The sequence below is a fragment of the Hemiscyllium ocellatum genome, chromosome 8 (assembly GCF_020745735.1).
Source record: "Hemiscyllium ocellatum isolate sHemOce1 chromosome 8, sHemOce1.pat.X.cur, whole genome shotgun sequence".
In the NCBI taxonomy this organism is placed as follows: domain Eukaryota; kingdom Metazoa; phylum Chordata; class Chondrichthyes; order Orectolobiformes; family Hemiscylliidae; genus Hemiscyllium; species Hemiscyllium ocellatum.
In genome coordinates, this window is record NC_083408.1 from 70,944,356 (window position 1) to 70,971,616 (window position 27,261).

Here is a 27,261-nt window from a genome sequence, read left to right on the forward strand (position 1 = left end):
GCCATCCGAACTCAATCCTTCTGCACCATGGACCAAATCCTTGACGACACTGTTACATAGTTGTCAAGCTACGTAAGCAAATGACTTCTCACAATAAGCATATTTACTGAATTCCAAAATTCTTCTGCTCAACATCCCATCCCCCTAGCTTCCACTCTTTCTAAATATCACACGCCCTCACATTGCCAACTGTGGAAACCTGCAAGCTGGATGAAACAATTTACCCTGCACTTCAATTGCCAGGCCACAAAGACATATTCAATCAATCTACTGCCTGCCTTCCATTTTGGCTTCCCTCCCTGATCAAGATCTCCTAGCAGACATCTCTTGATCAAGAAACAGAAAACATTGAGAGCATCCTCATGATAATTATATCTGTCTGACACAGGCTTTGAGTAGCTCGATAAAAGTAGCTCAGAATAAGCCAGAGCCCCTGTGCAGCCCATCATCATTTCAGGAGAGTTTAAGGGTTACTGAGGATTATACCTGCAATAAATGTCATTGATTGCGAATCCTGTCAGATCAAATGGATCAGTTGAAACTACAGTTACAGGCAATGAGGAATGGCAGTTACAGGAAGGGAGAAAAGGCGCAGATACAGGCAGGAAGATGGTTTAACTCCAAGAAAGGTATGAAAGGTATGCTGATAGCTACAGAAGACGACTGTACTATCTCCATTTCAAACAAGAATGCTATTTTGGAAAATGTAAGGGGTGATGGACTCTCAGGGGAGTGTAGCACGAACAGTCAAGTTTCTGGTATCAAGGCTGGCTCTAATGTAACGAGGGGTACATCAGGTTCCAAGCAATCAATTGTGTTAAGGGACTCTCTAGTCAGGAGCACAGTCGTTTCTGCAGCCAAAAATCAGAATGGTGTGTTGCCTTCCTGGTGCCAAGATCAAGGATAGCTCAGAGAGGGTGCAGAATATTCTCAAAAGGGAGAGGGGCCAGCAGGAAGTCATTGTACAAGTTGGTACCAACGACATAGGAAGGGAAAAGGATGAGATTCTGAAGGGAGAATATAGAAAGTTAGGCAGGAATTTAAAAAGGAGGTCCTCAAGGGTAGTAATACCTGGATTGATTCCAATGCAACGAACTGGTGAGGGTAGGAATAGGAAGATAGAGCAAATGAATGTGTGGCTGAAGAACTCATGTATGGGAGAAGGATTCACATTTTCTGAATCATTGGGATTCTCTTCGGGGGTAGATTTGACCTGTATAAGATGGATGGATTGCACCTGAATTGGAAGGGGACTAATATACTGGCAGGGAGATTTGCTACAACCTCTCAGAAGGATTTAAACTAGTAAGGAGGAGTTTTGGGACCCAGGGTTATACTAAGGAAAGAGATCAATCTGAGACTGGTAGAGTTGAGAAAAGAAGCTAGTCAAATAGTCACAGCATACAGGAACAAAGCACAGAACAAGGTAGAACTGATAAATTAAACTGCATTTATTTCAATGTAAGAGACCTAACGGGGAAAGCAGATGAACTCAGGGCATGGTTAGGAACAATGGACTGGGATATCATAGCTATTACAGAAACATGGCTCAGGGATGGACAAGACTGGCAGCTTAATGTTCCAGGATGTAAATGCTATAGGAAGGATAGAAAGGGGGACAAGAGAGAGGAGGGAGTGGCACTTTTGATAAGGTATAGCATTACAGCTGGATTGAGGGAGGATATTCCCGGAAATACATTCAAGGAAGTTAGTTGGATGGAACTGAGAAATAAGAAAGGGATGATCACCTTATTGGGATTGTATTACAGACCCTCTGATAGTGAGAGGAAAATTGAGAAACCGATTTGGAAGGTTTTTTCAGTTACTTGTAAGAATAATGTGGTTATGGGAGGGCATTTTAACTTCCAAACATAGACTGGAACTGCCATAGTGTTAAGGGTTTAGATGCAGAAGAATTTGTTAAGAGTGTACAAGAAAATTTTCTAATTCAGCATGTGGACGTAGCTACCAGAGAAGGTGCAAAACTTGACCTATTCAGGAAATAAGGCAGTGTAGGTGACTGAGGTGTCAATGGGAGTGTGCTTTGGGGCCAGTGACCATAATTCTATTAATATTAAAATAGTGATGGAAAAGATAGACCAGATCTAAAAGTTGAAATTCTAAATTGGAGAAAGGCCATTTTTGACGGTATTAGGCAAGAACTTTCAAAAGCTGACTGGGTGCAGATGTTAGCAGGTAAAGAGACGCTGGAAAATGGGAAGCCTTCAGAAATGAGATAACGAGAGTCCAGAGACAGTACATTCCTGTTAGGGTGAAAGAAAAGGCTAGTAGGTACAGGAAATGCTGGATGACAAGAGAAATTGTAAGTTTGGTTAAGAAAAGAAGTACATGCCAGGTAAAAGCAGGAGAGATCGAGTGAATCCTTAGAAGAGTATAAAGGCAGAATACTTAAGAGGGAAATTAGGAGGGCAGAAACGGGACACGAGATAGCTTTGGCAAATAGGGTTAAGGAGAATCCAAAGAGTTCTTACAACCACATTAAGGACAAAAGGGTAACTAGGGAGAGAAGAGGACCCCTCATAGATCAGCAAGGTAACCTTTGTGTGGAACCACAGGAAATGGGTGAGATAATAAAGTATTTTGCATCAGTGCTTGCTGCGAAGGACGTGGAACATTTAGGATACGGAGAAATAGGTGGTGACGTCTTGAAAAATGTCCATATGACAGAGGAGCAAGTGCTGGATGTCTCGAAATGCGTAAAGGTAGAGAAATTCCCAGAACCTGGTCAGGTGTACCCTCAAACTCTGAGGGAAGCTGGGGAAGTGACTGCTGGGCCTCTTGCTGAGATATTCCTATCATCAATAGTCACAGGTGAGGTGCCGGAAGACTGGAAGTTGGCTATGTGGTACCATTATTTAAGAAAGATTTTAAGGACAAGCCAAGGAACCATAGACCAGTGAGCCTGATGTCGGTGGTGGACAAGTTGTTGGAGGGAATCCTGAGGGACAGGATTTACACATATTTGGAAAGGCAAGGGCTGATTATGGATAGTCAACATGGTTTTGTGCGTGGGAAATCATGTCTCACAAACTTGATTGAGTTTTTTGAAAAAGTAACAAAAAGGATTGACCAGGGCAAAGCTGTGGACGTGATCTGGAGGGACTTCAGTAAGGCATTCAACAAGGCTCCCCATGGGAGACTGGTTAGCAAGGTCAGATCTCATGGAATACAAGGAGAACGAACCATTTGGTTACAGAACTGGCTCAAAGGTAGACGACAGAGGGTGGTGGAGGAGGGTCGTTTTTCAGACTGGATGTCTGTGACTAGTGAAGTGCCACAAGGATCGGTACTGGGTCCACTACTTTTCATCATTTACATAAATGATTTGGATGCGAGCATAAGAGGTACAGTTAGTAAGTTTGCAGTTGACACCAAAATTGGAGGTGTAGTGGACAGCAAAGAAGGTTACCTCAGATTACAATGGGATCTTGATCGGATGGACCAATGGGCTGAGTGGCAGATGGAGTTTAATTTAAATAAATGCAAGGTGCTGCATTTTGGGAAATCAGATTTTAGCAGGCCTTATACACTTAAGGGTTAGAGGGATATGGGCCAAGTGCTGGTAAATTGGACTAGATTAGGTTGAGATACCTGATCAGCATGAACGAGTTGGACCAGAGGGTTTGTTTCCGTGCTGTACATCTCTATGACTCTCTGGTGCCTCAGTACAACCTCCTAACGTACATGCAAAGGGACACACCACATAGGAGTGCTCCCTTTAAGACTAATTGGCAACCGGTGAGGCAATAACTTGACTCCAGGGATTTGCATTCACTAAATAATTTGTAAAAACCTTTTATTTCGCTTTCGCTTTGACTGTGGACTGAACTGGATAAAGAATGGCTTTATAATAAAGGACTGAAGGAGTTAAAATAAAAGGGGTAGCCATTTAATAGAGATGAAGAAACATTTCTTCCTCTCAGAAGGCTGAGGTAGCTTTAGTTGCCCCTCCTCAAAAGCCAGTGGGTGCAGAATCTTTAAATATTTTTAATGCAAAGGTAGATACACGGATGATCACGGTATTGGATGAAAGATTATCATGGATATGCAGGATTGTGAGTTGAGGTTGAAATTAGATCGTAGATGACTTTACTGAATGCTGTAGGTGGCTCGAATTCCTTGTTTGTATGAATTGTTGTGCTTTTAATGGACATGTTAGGACAACACATTACAATTGGCATTTACACTGTTGCTTTGCAAGTAGTTGTGGGGAAAGGTGCAAGAGAAACAACAGTACTGAGACATTTGTAGAAAATTAGATTTAGCCAGCATCAAGTCACTGGTGTTGTGACCAGTTATGGGTTCCAAAAGCCATCAGTCTGACATCAACTCTGCATGGGTGAAAAGCTTATGAATGGGAATGATATAGTGAAAAGCTCTCAGATGTCTGGAAGGAGAGGTGGCACGTCCAGTATATCTGAAGGTGGCACGGTGGCTCAGTAGTTAGCAATGCTGCCTCACAGCGCCAGGGACCCAGGTTCGATTCCCACCTACCTGTGTGGAGTTTGCACATTCTCCCAGTGTCTGCGTAAGTTTCCTCTGGGTGCTCGGATTTCCTCCCACGGTCTAAAGATGTGCAGGCCAGGTGAATTGGCCATGGTAAACCACGCATAGTGTTGGGTGCATTAGTCAAAAGGAAATGGGTCTGGGTGGATTGCTCCCTGAGGGCGGGTGTGGACTTGTTGGGTTGAAGTGCCTGTTTCCACACTGTAGAAAATCTAATATAATCTAAAGAAAGCCAGTTGTTGTCTACTACCAATTGCTGTAAGCTGTTGCTTTTAACTAATAAGTCAGAGACTTTATAATTTATGAACCAGTTGCTCTGTGCTTTCTGTGAAGTAGAACCTAATGATCATAGAAATGAAGGACTGGAAACAAAAGGGACATCCTGATCAGTGGAGTTACTGAATTGTTTCCCCAGAAGTTCTTCCCTCCACCCATAACACCAATGTTCTTTCTGAATGTCTGTGCCTGTCTGTCTGTGTATGGGAGAGGCTTAAAAAGGGGTTTGTGGATATTTAGGCATGATTAAAATTATTTCTTTCTAATAATTTGTTAAGAGGAGAAACCTGATCCGAGGTTTCTGTTAACCTGAGTCTATCCGATGTGTAAACTGAAGATTGCATACTTTTGTTTAATTTTTAACTATTGTGATGAATAAGAATAATAGGACTTGACCGCCAGCAGGCTACCCCAATGAAGTGTAACAAAATAAACAAACATCCACACATACTACAACAATTATAAAATAGTTAGCAACTTCAAGCAGTTTAAAGAATCATACCATTATCTGAGTATTCAAGTCTCACAGCCAAGCCCAGAAGCCAGTCGACGTTTTCTTGTCTTTCTTGAGCCTTGAATGGGCAGTTTACATCTGCCAGATACTGAAATAAATTATTCAGATATACAAGGGTTTTAAGTTTATAAAAGGATTCCCAAAAGTGAAATTAAATATTCATACAAATGTTAAATGTGCAGTGTCAATGGCTAAATGGATGATAGGAAATCTTGCATCATTAAAATACATTGGACTGTGAACATGTTAACAATAAAAATATTGACTCAAAGAAACATACATTTCAAGTCATTGTTCATAATGTTTTAACAATATTAGTACTTTTTGGAATAAGAAGTAAATATACGATTTTCTCTCCATTTTCAGACCAATTCGTGCAAACAGTTCCAAGTATAATCTGTCAGGTTGTGGTCTTCCTTCCTATTTTCCTCAATGTTGCACAATATTGGGGAGCTGGTAGAAGCACAGCAATATTGTAGATTGAGGCCGGTAAGGCCAGGTGGTCATAGTACACATTGGAGCTAATGACATAGGAAGGGAAAAGGATAAGATTCTGAAGGGAGAATATAGAAAGTTAGGCAGGAATTTAAAAAGTTCAAGGGTAGTAATATCTGGATCGATTCCAGTGAGGGTAGGAATAAGAGAGTAGATGAATGTGTGGCTGAGCAGCTGGAGAAGGAGAGAAGGGTTCACAGTTTTGGATCATAGGAATCTCTTCTGGGGTAGAAGGGGCCAGTACACGATGGATGGATTGCACCTGAATTAGAAGGGGACTAATATATTGGCAGGATTTGCTGGAGATGCTCAGCAGTATTTAAACTAATAAGGTGGTGTGTGAAAGCGAGGAAAGAGATCAATCTGAGACTAGTGCAGTTGGGAAAGGGAGCGAGTCAAACAGTCAGGGCGGGCAGGAACAAAGTAGGACTGATAAATTAAAATGCTTTTACTTCAATGCAAGAGGCCTAACGGGAAAGGCAGATGAACTCAGGGCATGGTTAGGAACATGGGACTGGGATATCATAGCAATTTACAGAAACATGGCTCAGGGATGGACAGGACTGACAGCTTAATGTTCCAGGATTAATGCTATAGGAAGGACAGAAAGGGAGGTAAGAGAGGAGGGGGAGTAGTGTTTTTGATGAGGGATAGCATTACAGTTGTATTGAGGGAGGATATTCCTGAGAATACATCCAGGGAAGTTATTTAGGTGGAACTCAGAATTAAGAAAGGGATGATCACCTTATTGGGATTGAATTACAGACCTCCTAACCGTCAGTAGGAAATTAAGAAAAAAAAACTTATAAGGAGATCTGTTATCTGTAAGAATAATAGCGTGGTTATGGGAAGGGATTTTCACTTTGCAAACATAGACTGGGACTACCATAATGTTAAGGGTTCAAATGGAAAGGAATTTGTTAAGTGTGTACAAGAAAATTTTCTGATTCTGTATATGGATGTACCTACTGGAGAAGGTGCAGTTGGGAAAGAGAGCGAGTCAAACAGTCAGGGCAGGAAGGAACAAAGAAGAGAACAAGGTAGGACTAATAAATTAAAATGCTTTTATTTCAATGCAAGAGGCCTAACAGGGAAGGCAGATGAACTCGGGGGAATCTACTGTTGGAAAATAACGCAGGGCAGGTCACGGAGGTGTCAGTGGGGGGAGCACTTGGGGCCAGCGAGTATAATTCTATTAGTTTTTAAAAAGTAATGGAAAAGGATAGACTGGATCTAAAAGTTAAAGCTCTAAATTAGAGGAAGGCTAACTTTGATGGTATTGGGTAGGATGGCTAGAAAATGGGAAGCCTTCAGAAATGAGATAGCGAGATTGCAGAGGTGGTATATTCCTGTTAGGGTGAAGGAAAGGCTGGTATGTGTGGGGAATGCTGGATGACTAGAGAAACTGAGGTTTTGGTTAAGAAAGGAGAAAGTGAGGACTGCAGATGCTGGAGATCAGAGCCGAAAATGTGTTGCTGGAAAAGCGCAACAGGTCAGGTCAGGAAGTTTCCTGAAGAAGGGCTCATGCCCGAAACGTCGATTCTCCTGCTCCTTGGATGCTGCCTGACCTGCTGCGCTTTTCCAGCTACACATTTTCGGCTTTGGTTAAGAAAGAGAAGGAAGCATATCTCGGGTATAAACAGAGATCCAGTGAATCCTTAGAAGAGTATAAAAGCAGAAGGAATATCCAGAGGAACCTCGATTATCCAGTTCCTGATTCTCGGCTAAACTATGTTATCTGGCATTCGATTAATTAATCGAAATATTCCCCGCCTGTGTCCTTCGGATAATTGAGGTTTCTCCGTACTTAAGAGGAAAATTAGGAGGGCAAAAACATGACATGAGATTGGCAAATGGGGTAAAGGAGAATCCATCTCTTTTTAAATACATTAAGGACGAAAGGGTAACTAGGGAGAGAATACGGCCCCTCAAAGATCAGCAAGGTGGCCTTTGTGTGGAGCCAGAGGAGATGGGGGAAGATACTAACAAGTATTTTGCGTCAGTGTTTACTGTGGATAAGGACATGGAAGATAAAGAATGTGGGGAAATAGATGGTGATATCTTAAAAAATGCCCATATTACGGGGGGGGGGACGCTGGGTGACTTGAAATGCAAAAAAGGCAGATGAATCTCCAGGACCTGATCAGGTGTACCCGAGAACTCCACGGGAAGCGATTGCTGGGCCTCTTGCTGAGAAATTGTATCATCGATAGTCACAGGTGAGGTGCCAAAAAGCTGGAGGTTGGCTAACGTGGCGCCACTGTTGAAGAAGGGTGGTAAGGACAAGCCAGGGAACTATACACCAGTGAGCCGGACATCGGTGGTGGGAAAGTTGTTGGAAGGAATCCTGAGGGACAGGATTTACATATATTTGGAAAGGCAAGGCCTGATTAGGATAAACAGCATGACTTTGTGCATGGGAAATTATGTCTCACGAACTTGAGTGTTTTGAAGGAATAATGTGGGCGGCACGGTGGCACAGTGGTTAGCACTGCTGTCTCACAGCGCCTTAGACCCGGGTTCAATTCCCGACTCAGGCGACTGTGTGGAGTTTGCACGTTCTCCCCGTGTCTGTGTGGGTTTCCTCCAGGTGCTCCGGTTTCCTCCCACAGTCACAAAGATGTGCGGGTCAGGTGAATTGGCCATGCTAAATTGCCCGTAGTGTTAGATAAGGGGTAAATGTAGGGGTATAGGTGGGTTGCGCTTCGGCGGGTCGGTGTGGACTTGTTGGGCCGAAGGGCCTGTTTCCACACTAAGTAATCTAATCTAATCTAAATGAAGAGAATTGATGAAGGTAGAGCAGTGGATGTGATCTGTATGTATTTCAAGGCTTTTGACAAGGTTCCTCATGGGAGGCTGGTTAGACACGTTAGATCTCATGGAATACTGAGAGAACTAGCCATCTGGATATGGAACTGACTTGAAGCTAGAAGCGAGATGGTAGTGACGGAGGGTTGCTTTTCACACCAGAGGCCTGTGAGCAGTGGTGTTCTACAAGAATCGGTACTGAATCCAATACTTTTTGTCATTTATATAAGTAATCTGGATATGAACATAGGAGGTATAGTTAGTAAATTTGCAAATGACACCAAGATTTGAGATGTAGTGGACAGCAGAGAAGGTTACCTCAGAATACAACGAAATCTTGATCAGATGAACAAATGAAGCGAGTAACAGATGGAGTTTGATTTATAAAAATGTGTTGCTGCATTTTGAAAAAGCCAATCAGAGCAGGACTTACAAACTTAATGCTAAGGTACTGGGAGCCTTGCTGAACAGGCCTTGGAGTGCAGGTTCATAGTTCCTGGTAAGTACAGTCATAGGTAGATAGGAAAGTGAAGGCAGCAGCATTTGGTACGCTTTTCTTTATTGGTCAGAGTACAGGAGTTGGGAGGTCATGTTGCAGCTGTACAGGACATTGGTTAGGCCACATTTGGAATATTTAATGCAATTCTGGTCTCCTTCCTATCAGAAGGATTTTGTGAAACTTGAAAAGGTTCAGAAAAGATTTACAAGAATGTTGCCAGGGTTGAAGGATTTGAGCAATAGGGAGAAGTTGAATAGGTTGGGACTGTTTTCCCTGGAGTGTCAGAGGCTGAGAAGTGACGTTATAGAAGGTTAATAAAATCATGAGGGGCATGGATAGGATAAATAGACATGGTCTTTTCCCTAAGGTTGGGGAGTCCAGAAGTACAGGGCATAGGTTTAGGGTGACAGGGCAAAGGTATAAAAACGGACCTAAGGGGCAGCTTTTTTTTCACAGAGGGTTATATGTGAGCTGCCAGATGAAGTGGTGAAGGCTGATACATTTTAAATGCTGTAATTGTATCTGTATAGGCATATGAATAGGAAGGGTTTAGAGGGTTCCAGGCTAAGTGCTGGCAAATGGGAGTAGATTAGGTTGGGATATCTAGTTGGCATAGACAAGTTGGACCGAAGGGTCTGTTTTCATGCTGTACATCTCTATGACTTAAGCCCGTAAATTCACTGAGACATTTGCATAACAAATTTTATTTCATCAACACCTTTACAGTTGGTAAATGCCCGAAGGAACTTCAGCAAATAAACGGATGAATTATATACAGTCAGATGTACAACACGGAAGCAGGCCTTTCGGTCCAACTCGTCCATGCTGACCAGATATCCTAATCTGATCTAGCCCCTTTTGCCAGCATTTGGCTCATTTCCCTCTAAATCCCTCTTATTCATAAACCCATCCAGATGCCTTTTAAATGTTGTCATCGTACCAGCCTCTACCACTTCCTCTGCGAGCTCATTCCATACACATACCACCCTCTCCATGAAAAGGTTGTCCCTAAGGACCCTTTTAAATCTATCCCAGCTCAACTTAAACCTGTGTCCTTTAGTTTTGGACTTCTCCACCCCAGGGAAAAGACCTTGTCTATTTACCCATCTTTACTCACGAGACAAGGTCACCCCTCAGCCTCCGATGCTCCAAGGAAAATAGCCTCAGCCTACTCAGCATCTCCCTCTAGTTCAAACCCTCCAACCCTGGCAACATCCTTGCCCATCTTTTCTGAACCCTTTCAAGTTTCACAAAATAATTCCTATAGAAGGGAGAGCAGAACTGCATGCAATATTCCAAAAGTGGCCTTACCAATGCCCTGTACAGCCACAACATAATTTCCCAACTTCTATACTCAACGCATTGACTAATAAAGGCAAGTATACCAAACGCCATCTTCACTACCCGACCTACTTGTGACTTCACTTTTAAGGAATTATGAACCTGCACTCCAAGGTCTCTTTGCTCAGCAACACTCTCCAGGAACTTACCATTAAGCATACAAGTCCTGTCCTGATTTGCCTTTCCATAATGCAGCATCTCACATTTATTCAAATTAAACTCCACCTACCACTCCTCAGCCCATAGGCTCATCTGATCAAGATCTATTGTACTCTGAGGTAGCCTTCTTCACTATCCACTACACCTCCAATTTGCGTGTCATCTTACTAATCATATTTCCTATGTTCCAAATCATTTATATAAATGACAGAAAGCAGTGGACTCAGCACCAATCTTTGTGGCATACCACTGGTCACAGGCCTCCAGCCTAAAAAGCAACCCTCACAAGCACCATCTACCTTTGAGCTAGTTCTGTATCCAAATGACCAGTTCTCCCTGTATTCCACGCAATACAACCTTGCTCACAAGTCTACCATGAGGAACCTTGTCGAAGCCTTACTGAAGCCCATATAGATCGCACACACTACTCTGCCCTCATCAATCCTCTTGTTAATTATTCAATCAACTCAATTAAGTTAGTGAGACACGATTTCCCATGCACAAAGCCATATTAACTATCCCTAATCAGTCCTTGCCTTTCCAAATACACGTAAATCCTTTCCCTCAGGATTCTGTCCAACAACTTGTTCATTATCAATGTCAGGCTCACAGGTCTACAATTCCCTGGCTTTTCCTTACTGCCTTAAGTAGTGGCACCATGTTAGCCAACCTCCAGTCTTATAGAACATAGAATAATACAGCGCAGAACAGACCCTTCAGCCCTCAATGTTGCGCCGACTTGTGGAATCAATCTGAAGCCTATCTATTCTACAGTATTCTGTTTTCATCCATGTGTTTGTCCAATGACCATATGAATACTCTTAAAAAGTTGGCAAGTCTACTACTGTTGCAGACCCTTATTACTCTCTAGGTAAAGAGACTACCTCTGACATCTGTCCTATATCTATCACCCCTCAATTTAAAGTTATGTCTCCTCATGCTAGCCATCACCATCCGAGGAAAATGGCTATCACTGTCTACCCCTCTGATCACCTTGTATGTCTCTATTAAGTCACCTCTCAACCTTCTTCTCTCTAATGAAAGCAACCTCAAGTCCCTCCGTCTTTCCTCATAAGACCTTCCCTCCATACCAGGCAACATCCTGGTAAATCTCCTCTGAACCCTTTTGAAAGCTTCCACATCCTTCGTATAATGCGGTGACCAGAACTGTACGTAGTACTCCAGGTGCGGTCGCACCAGAGTTTTGTACAGCTGCAACATGACCTCATGGCTCTGAAACTCAATCCCCCTACCAACAAAATCTAACACACTTATGCCTTCTTAACAAACCTATCAAACTGGGTGGCAACTTTCAGAAATCTATGTACATGGACACTGAGACCTCTCTGCTTATCTATACTACCAATGATCTTGCCATTAGCCCAGGTGTTCTAGCACTTCACCTGTTGATGATAAAGTACCTCAGTAAGGGGCCCAGCAATCACTTCTCTAGCTTCCTACACCTGATGAGGTCCCTGGGACTTACCTACCATTATGCGTTTTAAGCCATCCAGCACCACCTCCTCTGTAGGAGATGAAATATTTGAATGAGTGATCTCAGGCTCGATCTAAACCCCCACAGAGATGGGTCTTAAGGCAGGTCTTAAAAAGGATAGAGTTGCTTACAGAAGAAATTCCAGAGTTGGCAACGAGTCACTGAAAGTACAACATTACATGATTAAAACAGAAAATGCTAAGCTGATACAATTGAATAAAGATTGAATGTAGTGGTTGTCCCAGAGAAGGTGCGGGATGAGCTCATGGAGAGATCAGAAACCAAAGATGAAATGTTTAAATCAAAACATTGCCAGTTTTGAAGGAAACGTCAGTCAGAATGCACAGTGATGATAGGTGAATTGGAAATGGTGCAAGTTAAGACATAAGTAGCAGAGTTTTGGATGAGTTCAAATTTCTAAAGGATAGAAATGGGAAGCTGGAGACACTGGAACACACAAGTCTACAGGAAATAAAGGCTTGAAAGAGCTGAGGTAAGGTTACTAGTGGTGATGCAGTTGGAATAAGGCTGTATTTGTGATGGAACTGGCCAAAATCTCATTTCACGGTCAAACAGAATTCTAAAGTTGCAGCGCTTTCACTCAGCCTCAGACAGTTTTTTTGCAATAAGAAATTGGCTATAATTTCTTTTCAAAAGCTTGAAAAGCAACTAAGGAAACTCTGACAGAAATGGGTGCAATTTAGAACGTAAATGTGATCTAGGCTACAGATTTAAATTGTCACATATTTCTCAGTCTGGTGGGGCTCAAACGTAATTGGCACACAACTGTAATTATGCCAGGAAAGAAGAACTTGCACAAGATCAGAATGTCTAAGCTGCGTTATGCCAATTAAGTACTTCTGAAGTTAGTGATTACTGCAAAATAAGGATATGCAGCAGCCTACTACATCATCAAAGGTTCACAGACAGGAATCAGCTAAATAAGGTAATTTGTTTTTGTGGTTTTGGATGAGCAATGAAGATTTACCAGAACATCAAAAGTCTCTACTTTTCTTTAACTAACTCCATGAAGTCCTTGATGTCAACCTAAGGAGGTAGGCACTGTCTTGGTTTTACACCTAAACCGAAAAAGAATACCTTAAAAAATGCATCAGCCTCTCAATCCTGCACTGAAGCACCTGTTTAGATTGTGCATGTCAACTTTGAACAGAAGATTTCCTGGCTTGAGGAAAGGTGTTAGCTTTGTACCAATGCATGAGAGAATACAACAAAGATGCAAAAAATTCTGAATAGCCAGAAAATTTGGATGAAGGGAATTACATATTAATTTTCAAGATTCCAAAGAAGTTAAATGTATAAAAATTCCTTTTCTTGACTATAAGTGAAAGAAATATAGATTTAGGTTTGTTATAAAAGCAAAAGGGAGATGTGTGGGCAGAAGGATGCTGTTACCATTCTTCTTTTTTGTCTGGATCCTAGCGCCTACTTAATTTACACTGATGGAGTAACAACTACAAGTGAAAGTTAACAAGAAGCCAAGGCTTTTAATCAAGATAGTTTATTGCATGATACCAATTAGGTAGAGTTACATTAACTAATTACACTTTGTTGTTAAGACTATTGGAAGATATAAATGACATCTATCCCTTTCAGATTCAGAGCTGCTACTCTCAGTTGCTCTATTACATTATTGACGAGAATTAGTAAGAAATTGTTCCCCCAAATGAGTCAATAGAATAGGGAATCTTGACCTAAGTAGTGTTTAAAAATTTAAAATCTTCTGGGAAAAAGAGCAAAAGAGCTGGGATTACAGCAGATAGGAAAAAAGCAGAATAGCTTCCCCCTTCTACTCAAGTCTGAAATGTGCATAGATATATCTTAATATATCTAATAATATTTAATTGTACATTCATCTCAAAACTAGAGTCAAATGTTTAAAGTTGGCAATTAGCTGCAGAACTGACAACAGGCAAGAGTGAAATTTCAGAAACAGAAAAAGCAATTCTAAGAACAGCCATATTATTCTGACTGTCCATGCATACTGATCTGCATCCTTCCTCTTCCATGTCCAAGCTATTTGTATCACTGTGTATTGTTGTTTCCACATCAACAATGTTTGTAACAAGTTCATATCCAGGGATTAGAAATACAATTCACTAGTGAAATCATGTGCAAACATACAAATTTAACACAAGCACTTTATTCAAAATGAAACTCACCTTTTCAAAGTGTTTTGGCCATTCATTGCTGTGTACATTTCTCAGGTTGCCTCTCTCTTCAATTTTATAATGTCGTATTTTCTGGTCTTCGAGCCACACAATTAAATTTCTAAATTCCGTCTCATCTAGAATATAAGTGATAACTTGTTTCAGACACACATCTGTCTTTTAAAAAGTGACAAACTGCAACCTAGAAACCAACTGAATGCATTAAATCAAACCTTATCACAAAATCTCCACTCTAAAAAGGAGATCTATATTCAGACTTGAAAAGATCTTCATATTAATCTACACATTAATAGCAAGAACTGGCTCAGTTAAATCCAATGTTGAAATATTAACAACATAAGCTAAACTTCTATAACTTTCTATAAAATTTTTATTTAGATTTAAGGCTTATGTTCACAGTTCACAATATGTCTGACTGTAAATATTGTGATTTGTGTTCAAGCTTACTTTAAAAAGTAACATTTACCAGTCAGCTTCTGCCCAGTTTTATGATTAATGCTCGGTTCCGTGCCTACTGAAAATGTAAACTACCAATTGCTTAGTTTGATTAACCCGCTTCAAAGAGAGATTAAAACAAAATGGGAATGCCTTGCAGTCAATTTTTTTTGAAAATTACAATTTGATTCTATCTCCAAAATAAACTAAGTGAATGGATCTATTTTCAGGAAAAAAAAACCTTGTAATTAAATATTTTCTTCAATATTGTTAGGCATCCAGTCCTCTAATCAATTATCCTTAATAAGATAAAGTCAAATTGGGAGAAGTCCCTATGAGAATTGAACTGAAAATGTGTTGCTGGTTAAAGCACAGCAGGTCAGGCAGCATCCAAGGAGCAGAAGAGTCGACGTTTCGGGCCAGAGCCCTTCATCAGGAATCAGGAGTACTATGAGAATTGAACACAGGTTCCTGAGGAAATTAAAATACAATTGTAAAAGGTATCATCTTTCAAAAGAACCATTTAAACTAAGGCATGCCTGTTAAAGTACACAGAAGTTCATATGGCCTTATACAAAAAAAGTGAGGTGGTGAACCCCCTGTCCCACATTCCTCCCTCAATCAACACAAAAGAAAAATCAATGGATCTTGGGATCTTAAGTGTTTGCAGAATTTTGTGAAGCCAATTTCCATCTTTACTAAAAAAAGCATGCTTATTCATTCAAATATTCTGAAAATGTTTACTTTATGCGAATAACTATAAAGTTTGAAACCAGCCGGGGGGGGGGGGGGGGGGTGAAAGCAAGCCTGCCTAATCCCTTATCGCAGGAATTAAAATTGGGTGAACTTGGATGGAGAAAAGACAGACAATGGTGCTATTGAATAAACGGGGAGATCTCATGTTCAATTTTCCTTTTTCACCACCGAAATCAGATAAATGATTTATCTGCAGCCTGTGGGAGCTTGCTGTGCAGAAAATGGCTGCTCCATTTAACCACATTGCTGAAAGCAATAGCGAGTGCACTTCAGTGATTTATAGACTGCATCTTGTCCACTGTTCTGGCACCGTGTAGAAACCGCAGGTAGTTTGTAACATTTGAAATGATGTAGAAAGGTATGTAAGATCACTGGGCCCGGCTGTGTATCCAGGTGCAGACCCTGCAGTCGGGGCTGCACGCCTATGAGGGCACAGGCCCGGTGGACCGTTGCCAGCCTCTCTCTCTGTACCTTTACAGTCAAACACGCTGCTGTTGTGATACTCGAGAGCAGACAGTTTCCTACGGAACATTTTCGCCTCCACCACGTTACACGCCAACAGCTCAGCGACGGATCGTCCCCGCAAATCGGCCCGCAACGGCAAAGGCGTCAACGCGTCACCGACTAGGCCGCACTTCGCCGCGACGCGATGACGTCACTACCACCGCGGGCTGAACGCGCCTGCGCTCTTCGCTGTCCTATGACGTCACGCGGGCTGGTCTCCCCGGACAACCGCCGTGCCAGAGTGTTTCAACAAAACTTCATTGATTAAGCGATCACATCAGTCGACGTACCTCACTAAACCGAGTACGAGTCAGCTCTCACGTACCCCCCAACCTTTAAAAAACTCTTAATTCGAGAATAGGTGAGAATATGATCAAACAATGACCTGCGGATGCTGGAAATCTCAAACAAAGACAGAAATTGCTGGAGAAACCCCTCAGGCCTTTGGAGAGAGTGAAACAGAGTTAACACTTCGGCTGCAGTGACCCTTCTTCGACAGTTCTCCATCTCCACACGCTGCCATCCAACCCTGCTGAGTCTCTCCAGCAATTTCTGTTTTGGGTGAGAATATCGATACGGGATGTTTGAAGTGACTCCAGTGACCAGACCCGCAAAAACCCAAAGCTGGACTGTGTTTGTGATGATGGACAGGAAATTGAGATGAAGTGATGTAATCTCCTGGAATATTTGTCAAAACCACCTTCTCACCTTCTAATACCACATAGTGAAAGATGGTTAGTCTTTTGGACCCAATATGGCATCAAGGAGCTGTCATATCGGAATCGAAATGTTAACTGTGTTCCTATCTCTACAAATACTGCTAAACCTGCCCAGTTTCTGCAGAAGCTCGTTTGTGTTATAAATGTCCAGCATCTGCTGGACTTTATTTTTACCGCAGTAAAAGTTTCGATAAAGGTTAACCCTAACTACAATTTTTTCTTAGAAAATTGAGATAAATTGATAATTTATTTTTGTAATGCAATATCACCATATTGACTTCCAATATTTTTAAACAATACTTCGATAAACGACTATACAATACTCCCCTCCCCAATGCCTCGTCTGTGTCGAACATTTTTTTCTCGACTATTTAAAAATTTTACTTACCATTGATTTAGGCTACGATTTTGGATTTTTCACGATAATTTCTCAGGTTTACAACAGGAATTATTAACTGAGGTGGTGTTACATTTTCGCGAGGAAAAAGAATCCTTGTTCCCGGCACAGTTTTTCTGCTTAATGAGTTATTTCTTATAATTTGGACGATGGAAAAGAGGATGTACGATTCTCTTTGTCAATACTTAATGTTGCAATCGAATGTTCCCTCGCTCGCTTCCCCTTTTCCCCAGTCCACTCCTTGCTGCCCACGGTTTCCTCCCACAGTCACAAAGATGTGCGGGTCAGGTGAATTGACCATGCTAAATTGCCCATAGTGTTAGGTAAGGGATATATGTAGGGGTATGGGTGGGTTGCGCTTCAGCGGGTCGGTGTGGACTTGTTGGGCTGAAGGGCCTGTTTCCACACTGTAAGTAATCTAATCTAATCTAATTGAACTGTACCAAATTGCTTCACTGAAACCTTTTTTGCCCTTTCGCTGCAGTGGGGATTACTTCCACTGCAGGACTTTGCCAACTTTCGCCAATACTCCCACTATGTACACTGCCCTTGGCTCTTTCTATCGCCTCTATTGGATTATCGAATTCACCATTTGCCAGTTGACCTGAAAAAGAAGGAAGAAGTTGTCTGGGTTGTCTCATTTTCCAATGGATGAAAAAAAACGACATGCTAATGTTCTATCACTTCTTCCTCTGCCTCTTTCATTTGTGGGACCTGTGGAAGACCATTTCCGTTCTCTCTCTAGTTTTCCACATTTCCTTTTAATGAGAGAAAGAAAAGATTTTAAGTGATCTTATAACGTTTTGGTTTTATGCCACTCTTGGTCTTATAATTCATTTTGATCTGTGAATTTAAGAGACAAATTAATGGCTCACAAAAAATTGTTATGCTTAATGGGTTAATGTATATGTATCCATTTTTATGATGTAAAATGGGCACAAATTTACAGTCATTTTGAAAAAAGATTACATATATAACAGGTTGAGAAAAGAAAATAATTTAGTAAAATACTGTATTGTTATGCTAATCAATAAAAAAAACCAAGAACATCTTGCATTAAAATGCTAAAATAAATTATTAACCAGTAACCATAAAATCATCCAAAGTGGTCAGCCTCTATTAAATGTAGATTCTCCTCTTGTCAGGCTCACACTGAGATCTCATTCCAAGTAATTTAGAATCTGTGGGTTTATGAGATATCTCAGCTTGTTGGTCTTCCAGTATAAAGAGTTGCCCTCAACTGCTTGTTGCAGACTGTCACATTCAAGGTCCAGAACTATGCGCTGAGGGACACACTAAAGGTTGGGTCAGCTGCGAAGGCACAGTGGGGAAAGACCACCAACCAAGATCTTTCTGCCAAAATATAAACAAGGGTCCTTTCAGTTGTTGGACCCCCTCATTGCCTCAAAGTGAAAGTAAATAGATTCCTGCATGAGTAAGAAATGTCTTTGTTTTGCAACACAGGGAAGCTCTGAAGATTGACAGATTCCAAAGTGTCTTTTTCTCTGCAAAAACTGTAAAGAACTGTTTTAGCACCTTTTGGATTATTTGTAGATCGTTTTTATAAGTAAAGTATATTTTCAAAAGTAATAAAATGAGATATCTCTGGTGTTAATCCAATTCAGTACCTTCAGTCCAGCTCCTGACCTATCCTAAATTAATCTAATCCCATTTGCCAGCACTTGGCCCAGATCCCCCTGAACCCTTCCTGTTGATATCCAGATGCTTTCTAAATGTTGTAACTGTACTAGCCTCCATCACTTCCTCTGGCAGCTCATTCCATACACGCATCACCCCCTGTGTGAAAAAAACTGCCCTTGGATCACTTTTAAATCTTTCTCCTCTCACCCTAAACCTATACCCTCTAGTTCAGGACTTCATAAACCCCTGGGAAAAGGCCTTGTCTATTTACCCTATCTGTTATTTGAAGCAACTGACAGATGAACTGCAAATAGATGCAGAGAAAAAGACACTTTGGAATCTGTCAACCTTCAGAGCTGCCCTGTGTTGCAAACAAAGACGTTTTCTACTCATGCAACGTACACGACATAAATATGTAACAGAGGCGTAATGGAACAATGATGAAATCAAATACACAGAAGTAAGAATCAGATTCACTGAAATAATGCAGTGAAGTTTTAGAGACAGATGTCACACTAAGGTAAAAACAATAACTCCAGATGCTGGAAACCAGATTCTGGATTAGTGGTGCTGGAAAAGCACAGCAATTCAGGCAGCATCTGTGCTTTTCCAGCACCACTCTAATCCAGATGTCACACTAACACAAAAGCCAACAAAGAGAGCAGGTGGATAAACTACAAAAGGGTAACTAGGGAGAGAATAGGGCCCCTCAAAGATCAGCAAGGTGGCCTTTGTGTGGAACTACAGAAAATGGGGGAGATACTAAAGTATTTTGCATCAGTATTTACTGTGGAAAATGATATGGAAGATATAGAATGTAGGGAAATAGATGGTGACACCTTGAAAAATGTCCATATTACAAAGGAGGAAGTGCTGGATACCTTGAAACGCATAAAGGTGGATAAAACCCCAAGACCTGATCAGGTGTACCCTAGAACTCTGAGGGAAGCTAGAGAGGTGGTTGCTGGGCCTCTTGCTGACATATTTGTATCATCAATAGTCACAGGTGAGGTGCCGAAAGACTGGAGGTTGGCAAATGTGGTGCCACTGCTTAAGAAGGGTGGTAAGGACATGCCAAGGAACTATAGACCAGTGAGCCTGACGTCGGTGGTGGGCAAGTTTTTGGAGGGAAACCTAAGGGACAGGATGTACATATATTTGGAAAGGCAAGGACTGATTAGGGATAGTCAACATGGCTTTGTGGGTGGGAAATCATGTCTGATATGATTGAGCATTTTGAAGAAGTAACAAAGAGGATTGATGAGGGCATAGCAGTAGATGTGATCTATATGGACTTCAGTAAGGTGTTCAACAAGGTTCCCCATGGGAGACTGGTTAGCAAGGTTGGATCTCATGAAATACAGAGAGAACTAGCCATTTGGATACAGAACTGGCTCAAAGGTAGAAGACAGAGGGTGGTGGTGGAGGATTGTTTTTCAGACTGGAGGCCTGTGACCAGTGGAGTGCCACAAGGATCGGTGCTGGGTCCACTACTTTTTTGTCATTTATATAAATGATTTGGATGCAAGCATAAGAGGTATAGTTAGTAAGTTTGCAGATGACACCAAAATTGGAGGTATAGTGGACAGCGAAGAAGCTTACCTCAGACTACAACAGGATCTTGATCAGATGGGCCAGTGGGCTGAGGAGTGGCAGATGGAGTTTAATTCAGATAAATGCGAGGTGCTGTATTTTGGGAAAGCAAATCTTAGCAGGGCTTATACACTTAATGATAAGCTCCTAGGGAATGTTGCTGAACAAAGAGACTTTGGAGTGCAGGTTCATAGCTACTTGAAAGTGGAGTCACAGGTAGATGGGATAGTGAAGAAGGCATTTGGTATGCTTTCCTTTATTGGTCAGAGTATTGAGTACAGGAGTTGGGAGATCATGTCATGGGAGTACAGGAGTTGGGAGATCATGTTGCGGCTGTACAGGACATTGGTTAGGCCACTGTAGTAATATTGCATGCAATTCTGATCTCCTTCCTATTGGAAAGATGTTGTGAAACTTGAAAGGGTTCAGAAAAGATTTCCAAGGATGTTGCCTGGCTTTGAGGATTTGAGCTATGGGGAGAGGCTGAACAGGGTGGAGCAGTTTTCCCTGCAGCATCGGAGGCTAAGGAGTGACCTTACAGAGATTTACAAAATTATGAGGGTCATGGATAGGATAAATGGACAAACTCTTTTCCCTGAGGTGGGGGAGTCCAGAACTAGAGGACACAGGTTTAGGGTGAGAGGGGAAAGATATAAAAGAGACCTAAGGGGCAACTTTTTCACACTGTGGGTAATCCGTGTATGGAATGAGCTGCCAGAGGAAGTGGTGGAGACTGATACAATTGTAACATTTAAAAGACAATTGTATGGGTATATGAATAGGAAGGGTTTGGAGGGATGTGGGCTGGGTGCTGGCAGGTGGGACTAGATTGGGTTGGGATATCTGGTCGGCATGGACAGGTTGGACCAAAGGGTCTTTTTCCATGCTATACATCTCTATGACTCTATGTTTAATTTATAGTAAAGAGGCATACAGCATGGAAACTGACCTTTTGGTCCAACCACTCCACACCAATCATGTTCCCAAACTAAACTAGTCCCACCTGCCAACAGTTGGCCCATATGTCCCCAAAGCTTCCCACTCACAAACTTATCCAAAATATCTTTTTAAAGTTTGTAACTCTACCTGCATTCATCACTTTCTCTGATAGTCCATCTCACACACATGCCACTTTCTATGTAAACAATGTTGCCCCAATAACCTTTTTAAATTTTTCTCCTCTCAACTTGAAAATATGCCCCCTAGTTTTGAATTCCCCACCCTAAGGAAAAGACCCTTATCATTCACCTTATCTATACCCCTCATGATTTTATAAACCTCAATAAGGTCTTCCCATAACCTTCTATGTACCAGTGAAAAGCCCCAACTTTTCCAGTCTGTTTTTATAACTTGAATTCTCCATTCCTGGCAACACCCTGGCAACCTTTTTTCTGAACCCTCTCCAGTTTAATAATATCCATCCTATAACATGGCAACTAAAACTGCACACAATACTCCATATGACTCCTGGCCTCACCAATGTCCTGTATAACTTTAATATGACGTCCCAACTTCTGTGCTCAAAGGTCTGGACAATGAAGGCGAGCATGCTAAACACCACCTTAACCACTCTTTTCCCCTGTGGTGCAAATTTCAAAGAATTATGTACCTATACCCCTAGGTTACTCTGTTCTACAATATTACCCAGGGCCCTACCATTAATTGTATAAGTTCTGTCCTTGTGGTATTACCAAAATGCAATATCTCACATTTATCCAAATTAAAATCATTCTGCTACTCCTCAGCTCATTAACACGATGAATTACGATCTCTTTATAATCTTAGACAACCTTCTTCAACGTCTACTATGCACCAATTCTGGTGTCATCTGCAAACTTGCTAACCATGCTTCCTATATTCTCGTCCAAATTATTTAAATTAACAAAAGTGGACCCAGCAACGATCCCTGTGGAACACCATTGGTCCCAAGTCTCCAGTCCAAAAAATAACCCTCAACCACCACTGTCTGTCTTCTCTTGTTAAGTAAATTTTGTATTCAATTGGCAAGTCACTCTGGATCTCAAGTAATCTAAAGCTGGAAAAGCACAGCAGATCAGACAGCATCCGAGGAGCCGGAAAGTCAACGTTTTAGGCTGAAACCTTTTGTTAGGACTTTTCTGCTCCTTGAATGCTGCCTGATCTGTTGTGCTTTTCCAACTTCACATCTATTAACTCTGGCTTCCAACATCTGCAGTCCTTACTGTCCCATGTGATCTAACTTTGCTGATTAGATAACAGTGTGGAACCTTGTCAAAGGCTTTACTAAAGTCCAAGTAAACAACATCTGCCACTCTGCCCACATCAATCTTTTTGATTACTTCATTGTGTTACAATTATACATTTAAAATCTTATGACGATAGTTCATTTCAATATGGTTATTATTGTAATATTGTGAGAGCGTTGGACCTAATGAACTGAGCTAAACCACAAATGCATTTCAGTCATGCTATGCTCTGCTTTCAGGCAACACCTAAGGGAAATCAATCCAAAAACTGAATCTCTAAGCCGATTTATAAAAGTGCTGCTTAAATTTTGCAATTCCCAGAGTGTGTACTCCCAAGGATGGCATTTACTTTTGAAGTTTAGGTTCTAAAATTCTGATTTTGGGAATAATTTTCCTACATTTATCTCAATATTTGCATATTTAGTAATACATATTGAGTATCTTATTTGTTATCAATAAGTTTTATTTCTGACTTTTTGAACCTTTGTTGCAGCAGTTAAAATAGATCAAACTCCACTGGGGATTTCTTTCCTCATTTATGGAGTTTAGAAGGAAAGGTTTCAGGCAAACCAGAGGCTGGTCACGTTATCCATGAGTCATAAAGCATGGTACTGGAAAAAGCACAGCAGGTCAGGCAGCATCTGAGGAGCAAGAGAGTCGATGTTTCGGGCAATAGTCCTTCATCAAAAATGATTCCCGATGAAGGGCTAATTCCCAAAACGACGACTCCTCTGCTTCTTGGATGGTGCTTGACCTGCTGTGCTTTTTCCAGCACCAAGCTTTTCAACTCTGACTCTCCAGCACTTGCTGTCCTCACTTTTTCCTACTTCATTCACAAGGCAAGCTACAAAATCACGGCCTGCTGTGTGATATCTGAGAAGATCAGCTTCTTCCAGTTGTGTTAATATTTATAGAAACATATAAATTTATGAAAGGGATAGATAAGATAGAGGCAGCCAAGTTGTTTCCGCTGGTGGATGAGACTAGGACTGGGGGACATGACCTCAACATTAAGGGGATAGATTTAGGGTAGAGATGAGGAAAAACGGCTTTTCCCAGAGGGTAATGAATGGAATTATTTGCCCAAAGAAGTATGGAGGCAGCTTCATTAAATATATTCAAAACACAGTTGGGTGGATTTTTGCATGGTAGGGCATTAAGAGTTATGGGGATAATGCAGGTATGAGGAGCTGAGATGATGGATTGATCAGCCATGACCTTAATGAATGGCAGAGCAGGTTCGATGGGCCAAATGGCCTACTCCTGCTTCTACTACAATGAAACAATGAAAAAAAACTGCATTTCTATAGCATTATTAAAGTAGTTAAATGCCTCAAGCCATTTCACAGGGGCATTATCAAACAAGATTTGACAACAAGTAACGTAAGTGTATATTAAGACAAATGACCAAAGCTTGGTCAAAGAGGCTGATTTTACAGTGTGACATAAAGCAGGAAGAAAGAGGCAGAGAAGATAGGTGAGAAACTTAGAAATTAAAAGCATTGAGTGAATTAAAATCAGGGAGTTTTGGGCTGAAAGTGGTTCCATGGATAAGGTGAGGCCTGGCTATGGGTGGATTTGAAGACAAGCATGAAAATTCTAAATAAAAACAAAAGAAGTACAGATGCTGAAAATAAGAAACAAAAACAAAAATTGTAGGAAAAGCTCAGCAGACCTAGCAACATCTGTGGAGAGAAATCATAATTAACCTTTTGGGTCCAGTGACCCTACCTTAGAACTGTTGGAAGCTAGGAAAATGTTAGGGAGGGTGGAGGAGGTAAGGAGTAAACAATAGTTGGAAATAGAACCCAAAGAGAAAGAACAGTTGGACAGACAGAGAACTGGATAACTATCAGCCTGGGAGAATGATTAGCTACCAATGGGGATAATTAGTAGCTAATAATGTGTTATGTGTAATAGCTGACCTTGTGATAACAAGGCCTAGTGTGTGGGAGGTTGAGGTAAGGACATGGGAGAAGATGCCTCAAACTCTAAAATTAGTGAATTCAATAATGAGTCCAAAAGGATGTAGAATTCCGAAGTGAAAAATGAGGTTGCTGTTGCACATTTTGTTTACCTTAGACATTGCTGAAAATGTGTTGCTGGTTAAAGCACAGCAGGTTAGGCAGCATCCAAGGAATAGGAAATTCGACGTTTCGGGCATAAGCCCTTCATCAGGATGAAAGGCTTATGCCCGAAACGTCGAATTTCCTATTCCTTGGATGCTGCCTAACCTGCTGTGCTTTAACCAGCAATACATGTGATCTCCAGCATCTGCAGACCTCATTTTTTACCTTTAGACATTGATCAGTTACAGTTGATTTCATTAATACCATTAAATCTATGTTCTCACCTGGTGTGGAGAGGGGAGAGCAGGTCAGAGAATCTCCTCATGGGTCTGCTTCTGGGCCTAGCCAGGCGGGCAATAAACAGGTCCAGGCAGCAGGCCATGGAGGGGGTCTTTATGGCTGATTACTTGCTCTTCTTCTGCAGTTATGTTCAGGCCTGAGTGTCCCTGGAGAAGGAGCAAGCGATGTCCCACAATACCCTCAAGGTTGTCAGAGAGAGGTAAGCACTGAGGGAAATGGGGTGTTTTATTTCCCCCTCCAATTCTATTTTGATTTAATCCCTCCCCTCCCCTTCACTTTCTTGTTCACTTAGGCATTGCCCTTGAAGAGATGGGCACCGCTTGTTACTGGCCACTCAGGTGTTTGGCCTTCCTGGTGGTGGAATATGAATAAAGTTTTCTGCACTTGTAAAAATAGTGAATCTATGTCCTGCCTTTTGGACATCTCCAGGCGACTTCCAAACTTGCTAAAGCTAAAAGGCACAGCAGACTTCATTTTCCCCTTTACTTATTACTGCACCTATCTTTTCTGAGTACATTACTTTTTAAAAATAGGAACATGTGTGTGCGCGTGTGTATCAATGGTTATAAGAATAAGGCAGGCAAGTGGATTTGAGGACTATCAAATCAGCCATGAACTCATGGAATGGCAGAGCAGACTCGATGGACTGTATGCCTACTTTTGCTTCCATATCTTATGGTTCTTTTAAGAGTTTTTTTGATACAGTGCTCCTTAAGGCATTACTCTTAAGTTTTAGTTAATTTGTTTATTAGTTCTCATCAGTTATCCAAAAAAGCATGAGAAGCAGAGAGCAGTTCCACAGGGTTTTTCTATTGTCCAAGGATTTCTGCAGCTCACTGGCTTATAGTTGTGAAATGAGAGTTGACATTTTGGTCTCCTGCCACATTTGCACAAAGACATATTTACCAGGTGCTTCTGTGCAAGGGAGGCCAGCGCAACAGAAGATTGTGACCTCTGTCAGACCCATTCCAAACAGAAGATATACAACTGCACTGGGTAGTTTGAAAGCTCTTGAACATAAATAGAACTGCCTTCTTTGCTTCCTAAATGAGTTCCACCATCCCCGCACCCCAAAAACCAATCATCCCACTTTCCTGCCTAACTGCTCCCCAGTCATTGCTGTGCTCAGATTTCTGAATGCATGACCTAACTTAGAGGAACCAAACAAAAACCATAACCAAAAAATACACGTGTTATCAGATAATTTGGTTTTGGAGGTGAAGAAGGAGTGTTAGGAATGGTTTATTCAATTTTATTATTCAAATAGTGCCAGGCAATCTTTTACATCCACCTGAACAAGCTGACAAGGCTTTAAACCATCTTCTGAAAAGTAGCACCTCTGATAATGTAATAATTGAGTAGCGGCACTGAAGTGTCAGCCTAGAGTAAATGCTTAAATCCATGCTGGGGATAAACTCAATGTTCGAAGTCAGAGACAACAGGTACTATTGAAATAAACAGCCACTGTTCAGAAGTTACTATTTTGACAGCAACATACAAGGATATTTTAGAGGGGAGTGTAGTGCTGGAAAAGCACAGCAGGTCAGGCAGCTTCCGAGAAGTAGGAGAATCGACATTTCAGGCATAAGCCCTTCAGCATTCCCGATGAAGGGTTTACGCCTGAAATGTCGATTCTCCTGCTCCTCGGATGCTGCCTCACCTGCTGTGCTTTTCCAGCACCACACTCTCAACTCCGATCTCCAGCATCTGCAGTCTTCACTTTCACCTAAGGCTAAAGTGAATGCACCAGCATGCACATGATTACAGCTATATTGGCTGTGATTCTGATTCTGGTTTGCATGCATGTACAAATGTAATTGAATGAATGAAGACAGTGCTGAGAATACTAAGCAACTGATACTACATCAGTGGAAAGAAAAATTAATGACCACAGGCCATCTTAAAGCACTTTGTTAGAGACAAAAAAAACTACAGCTGGAATCCATAGTAGACAGGGTAGGAGGCTGGAAGAACATAGCAACCCAGGCAGCATCAGGAGTTGCAGAAGTCAACGTTTCAGGTGTAACCCTTCTTCAGGGCTGGGGGTGGGTGTAAGGGGAGCTGCGAATAAAGGGGGTTGGGCAACAGAGGTGAAGTGGGGATAGGTGAAGACAGAGGGTACAACCTGGTTGGTCAATGGGAGGAATGAATCCAGTAGGGAGGGGGAGAGGCTGGGCTCACAGGAGTCAACCAGACTTTCAACTGCCCATTTCAATTCCCCTTCCCACTCCCTTTCCAACATGGCCATCCTTGGCCTTCTCCATTGTCACAACAAATCCAACTGCAAATTGGAGGAACAACACATCATCTTCCGCCTCG

The 27,261-nt window shown here is 41.6% G+C and overlaps 1 protein-coding gene across 1 annotated transcript in view; it reads right to left on the reverse strand.

The window, feature by feature from the left end:
* rtraf (RNA transcription, translation and transport factor) overlaps window positions 1-16,147 on the reverse strand; it is a 32,300-nt gene extending 16,153 nt beyond the window's left edge. The window contains exons 1-3 of the mRNA XM_060829170.1: window positions 15,966-16,147; window positions 14,295-14,419; window positions 5,306-5,405 (exon numbers count right to left, since the gene is read on the reverse strand). Of these exons, the coding sequence (XP_060685153.1) occupies window positions 5,306-5,405; window positions 14,295-14,419; window positions 15,966-16,026 (286 nt within the window). The 5' untranslated portion in view covers window positions 16,027-16,147. The remainder of the gene's footprint in view (window positions 1-5,305; window positions 5,406-14,294; window positions 14,420-15,965) is intronic.
* Window positions 16,148-27,261: the final 11,114 nt, after the last annotated feature.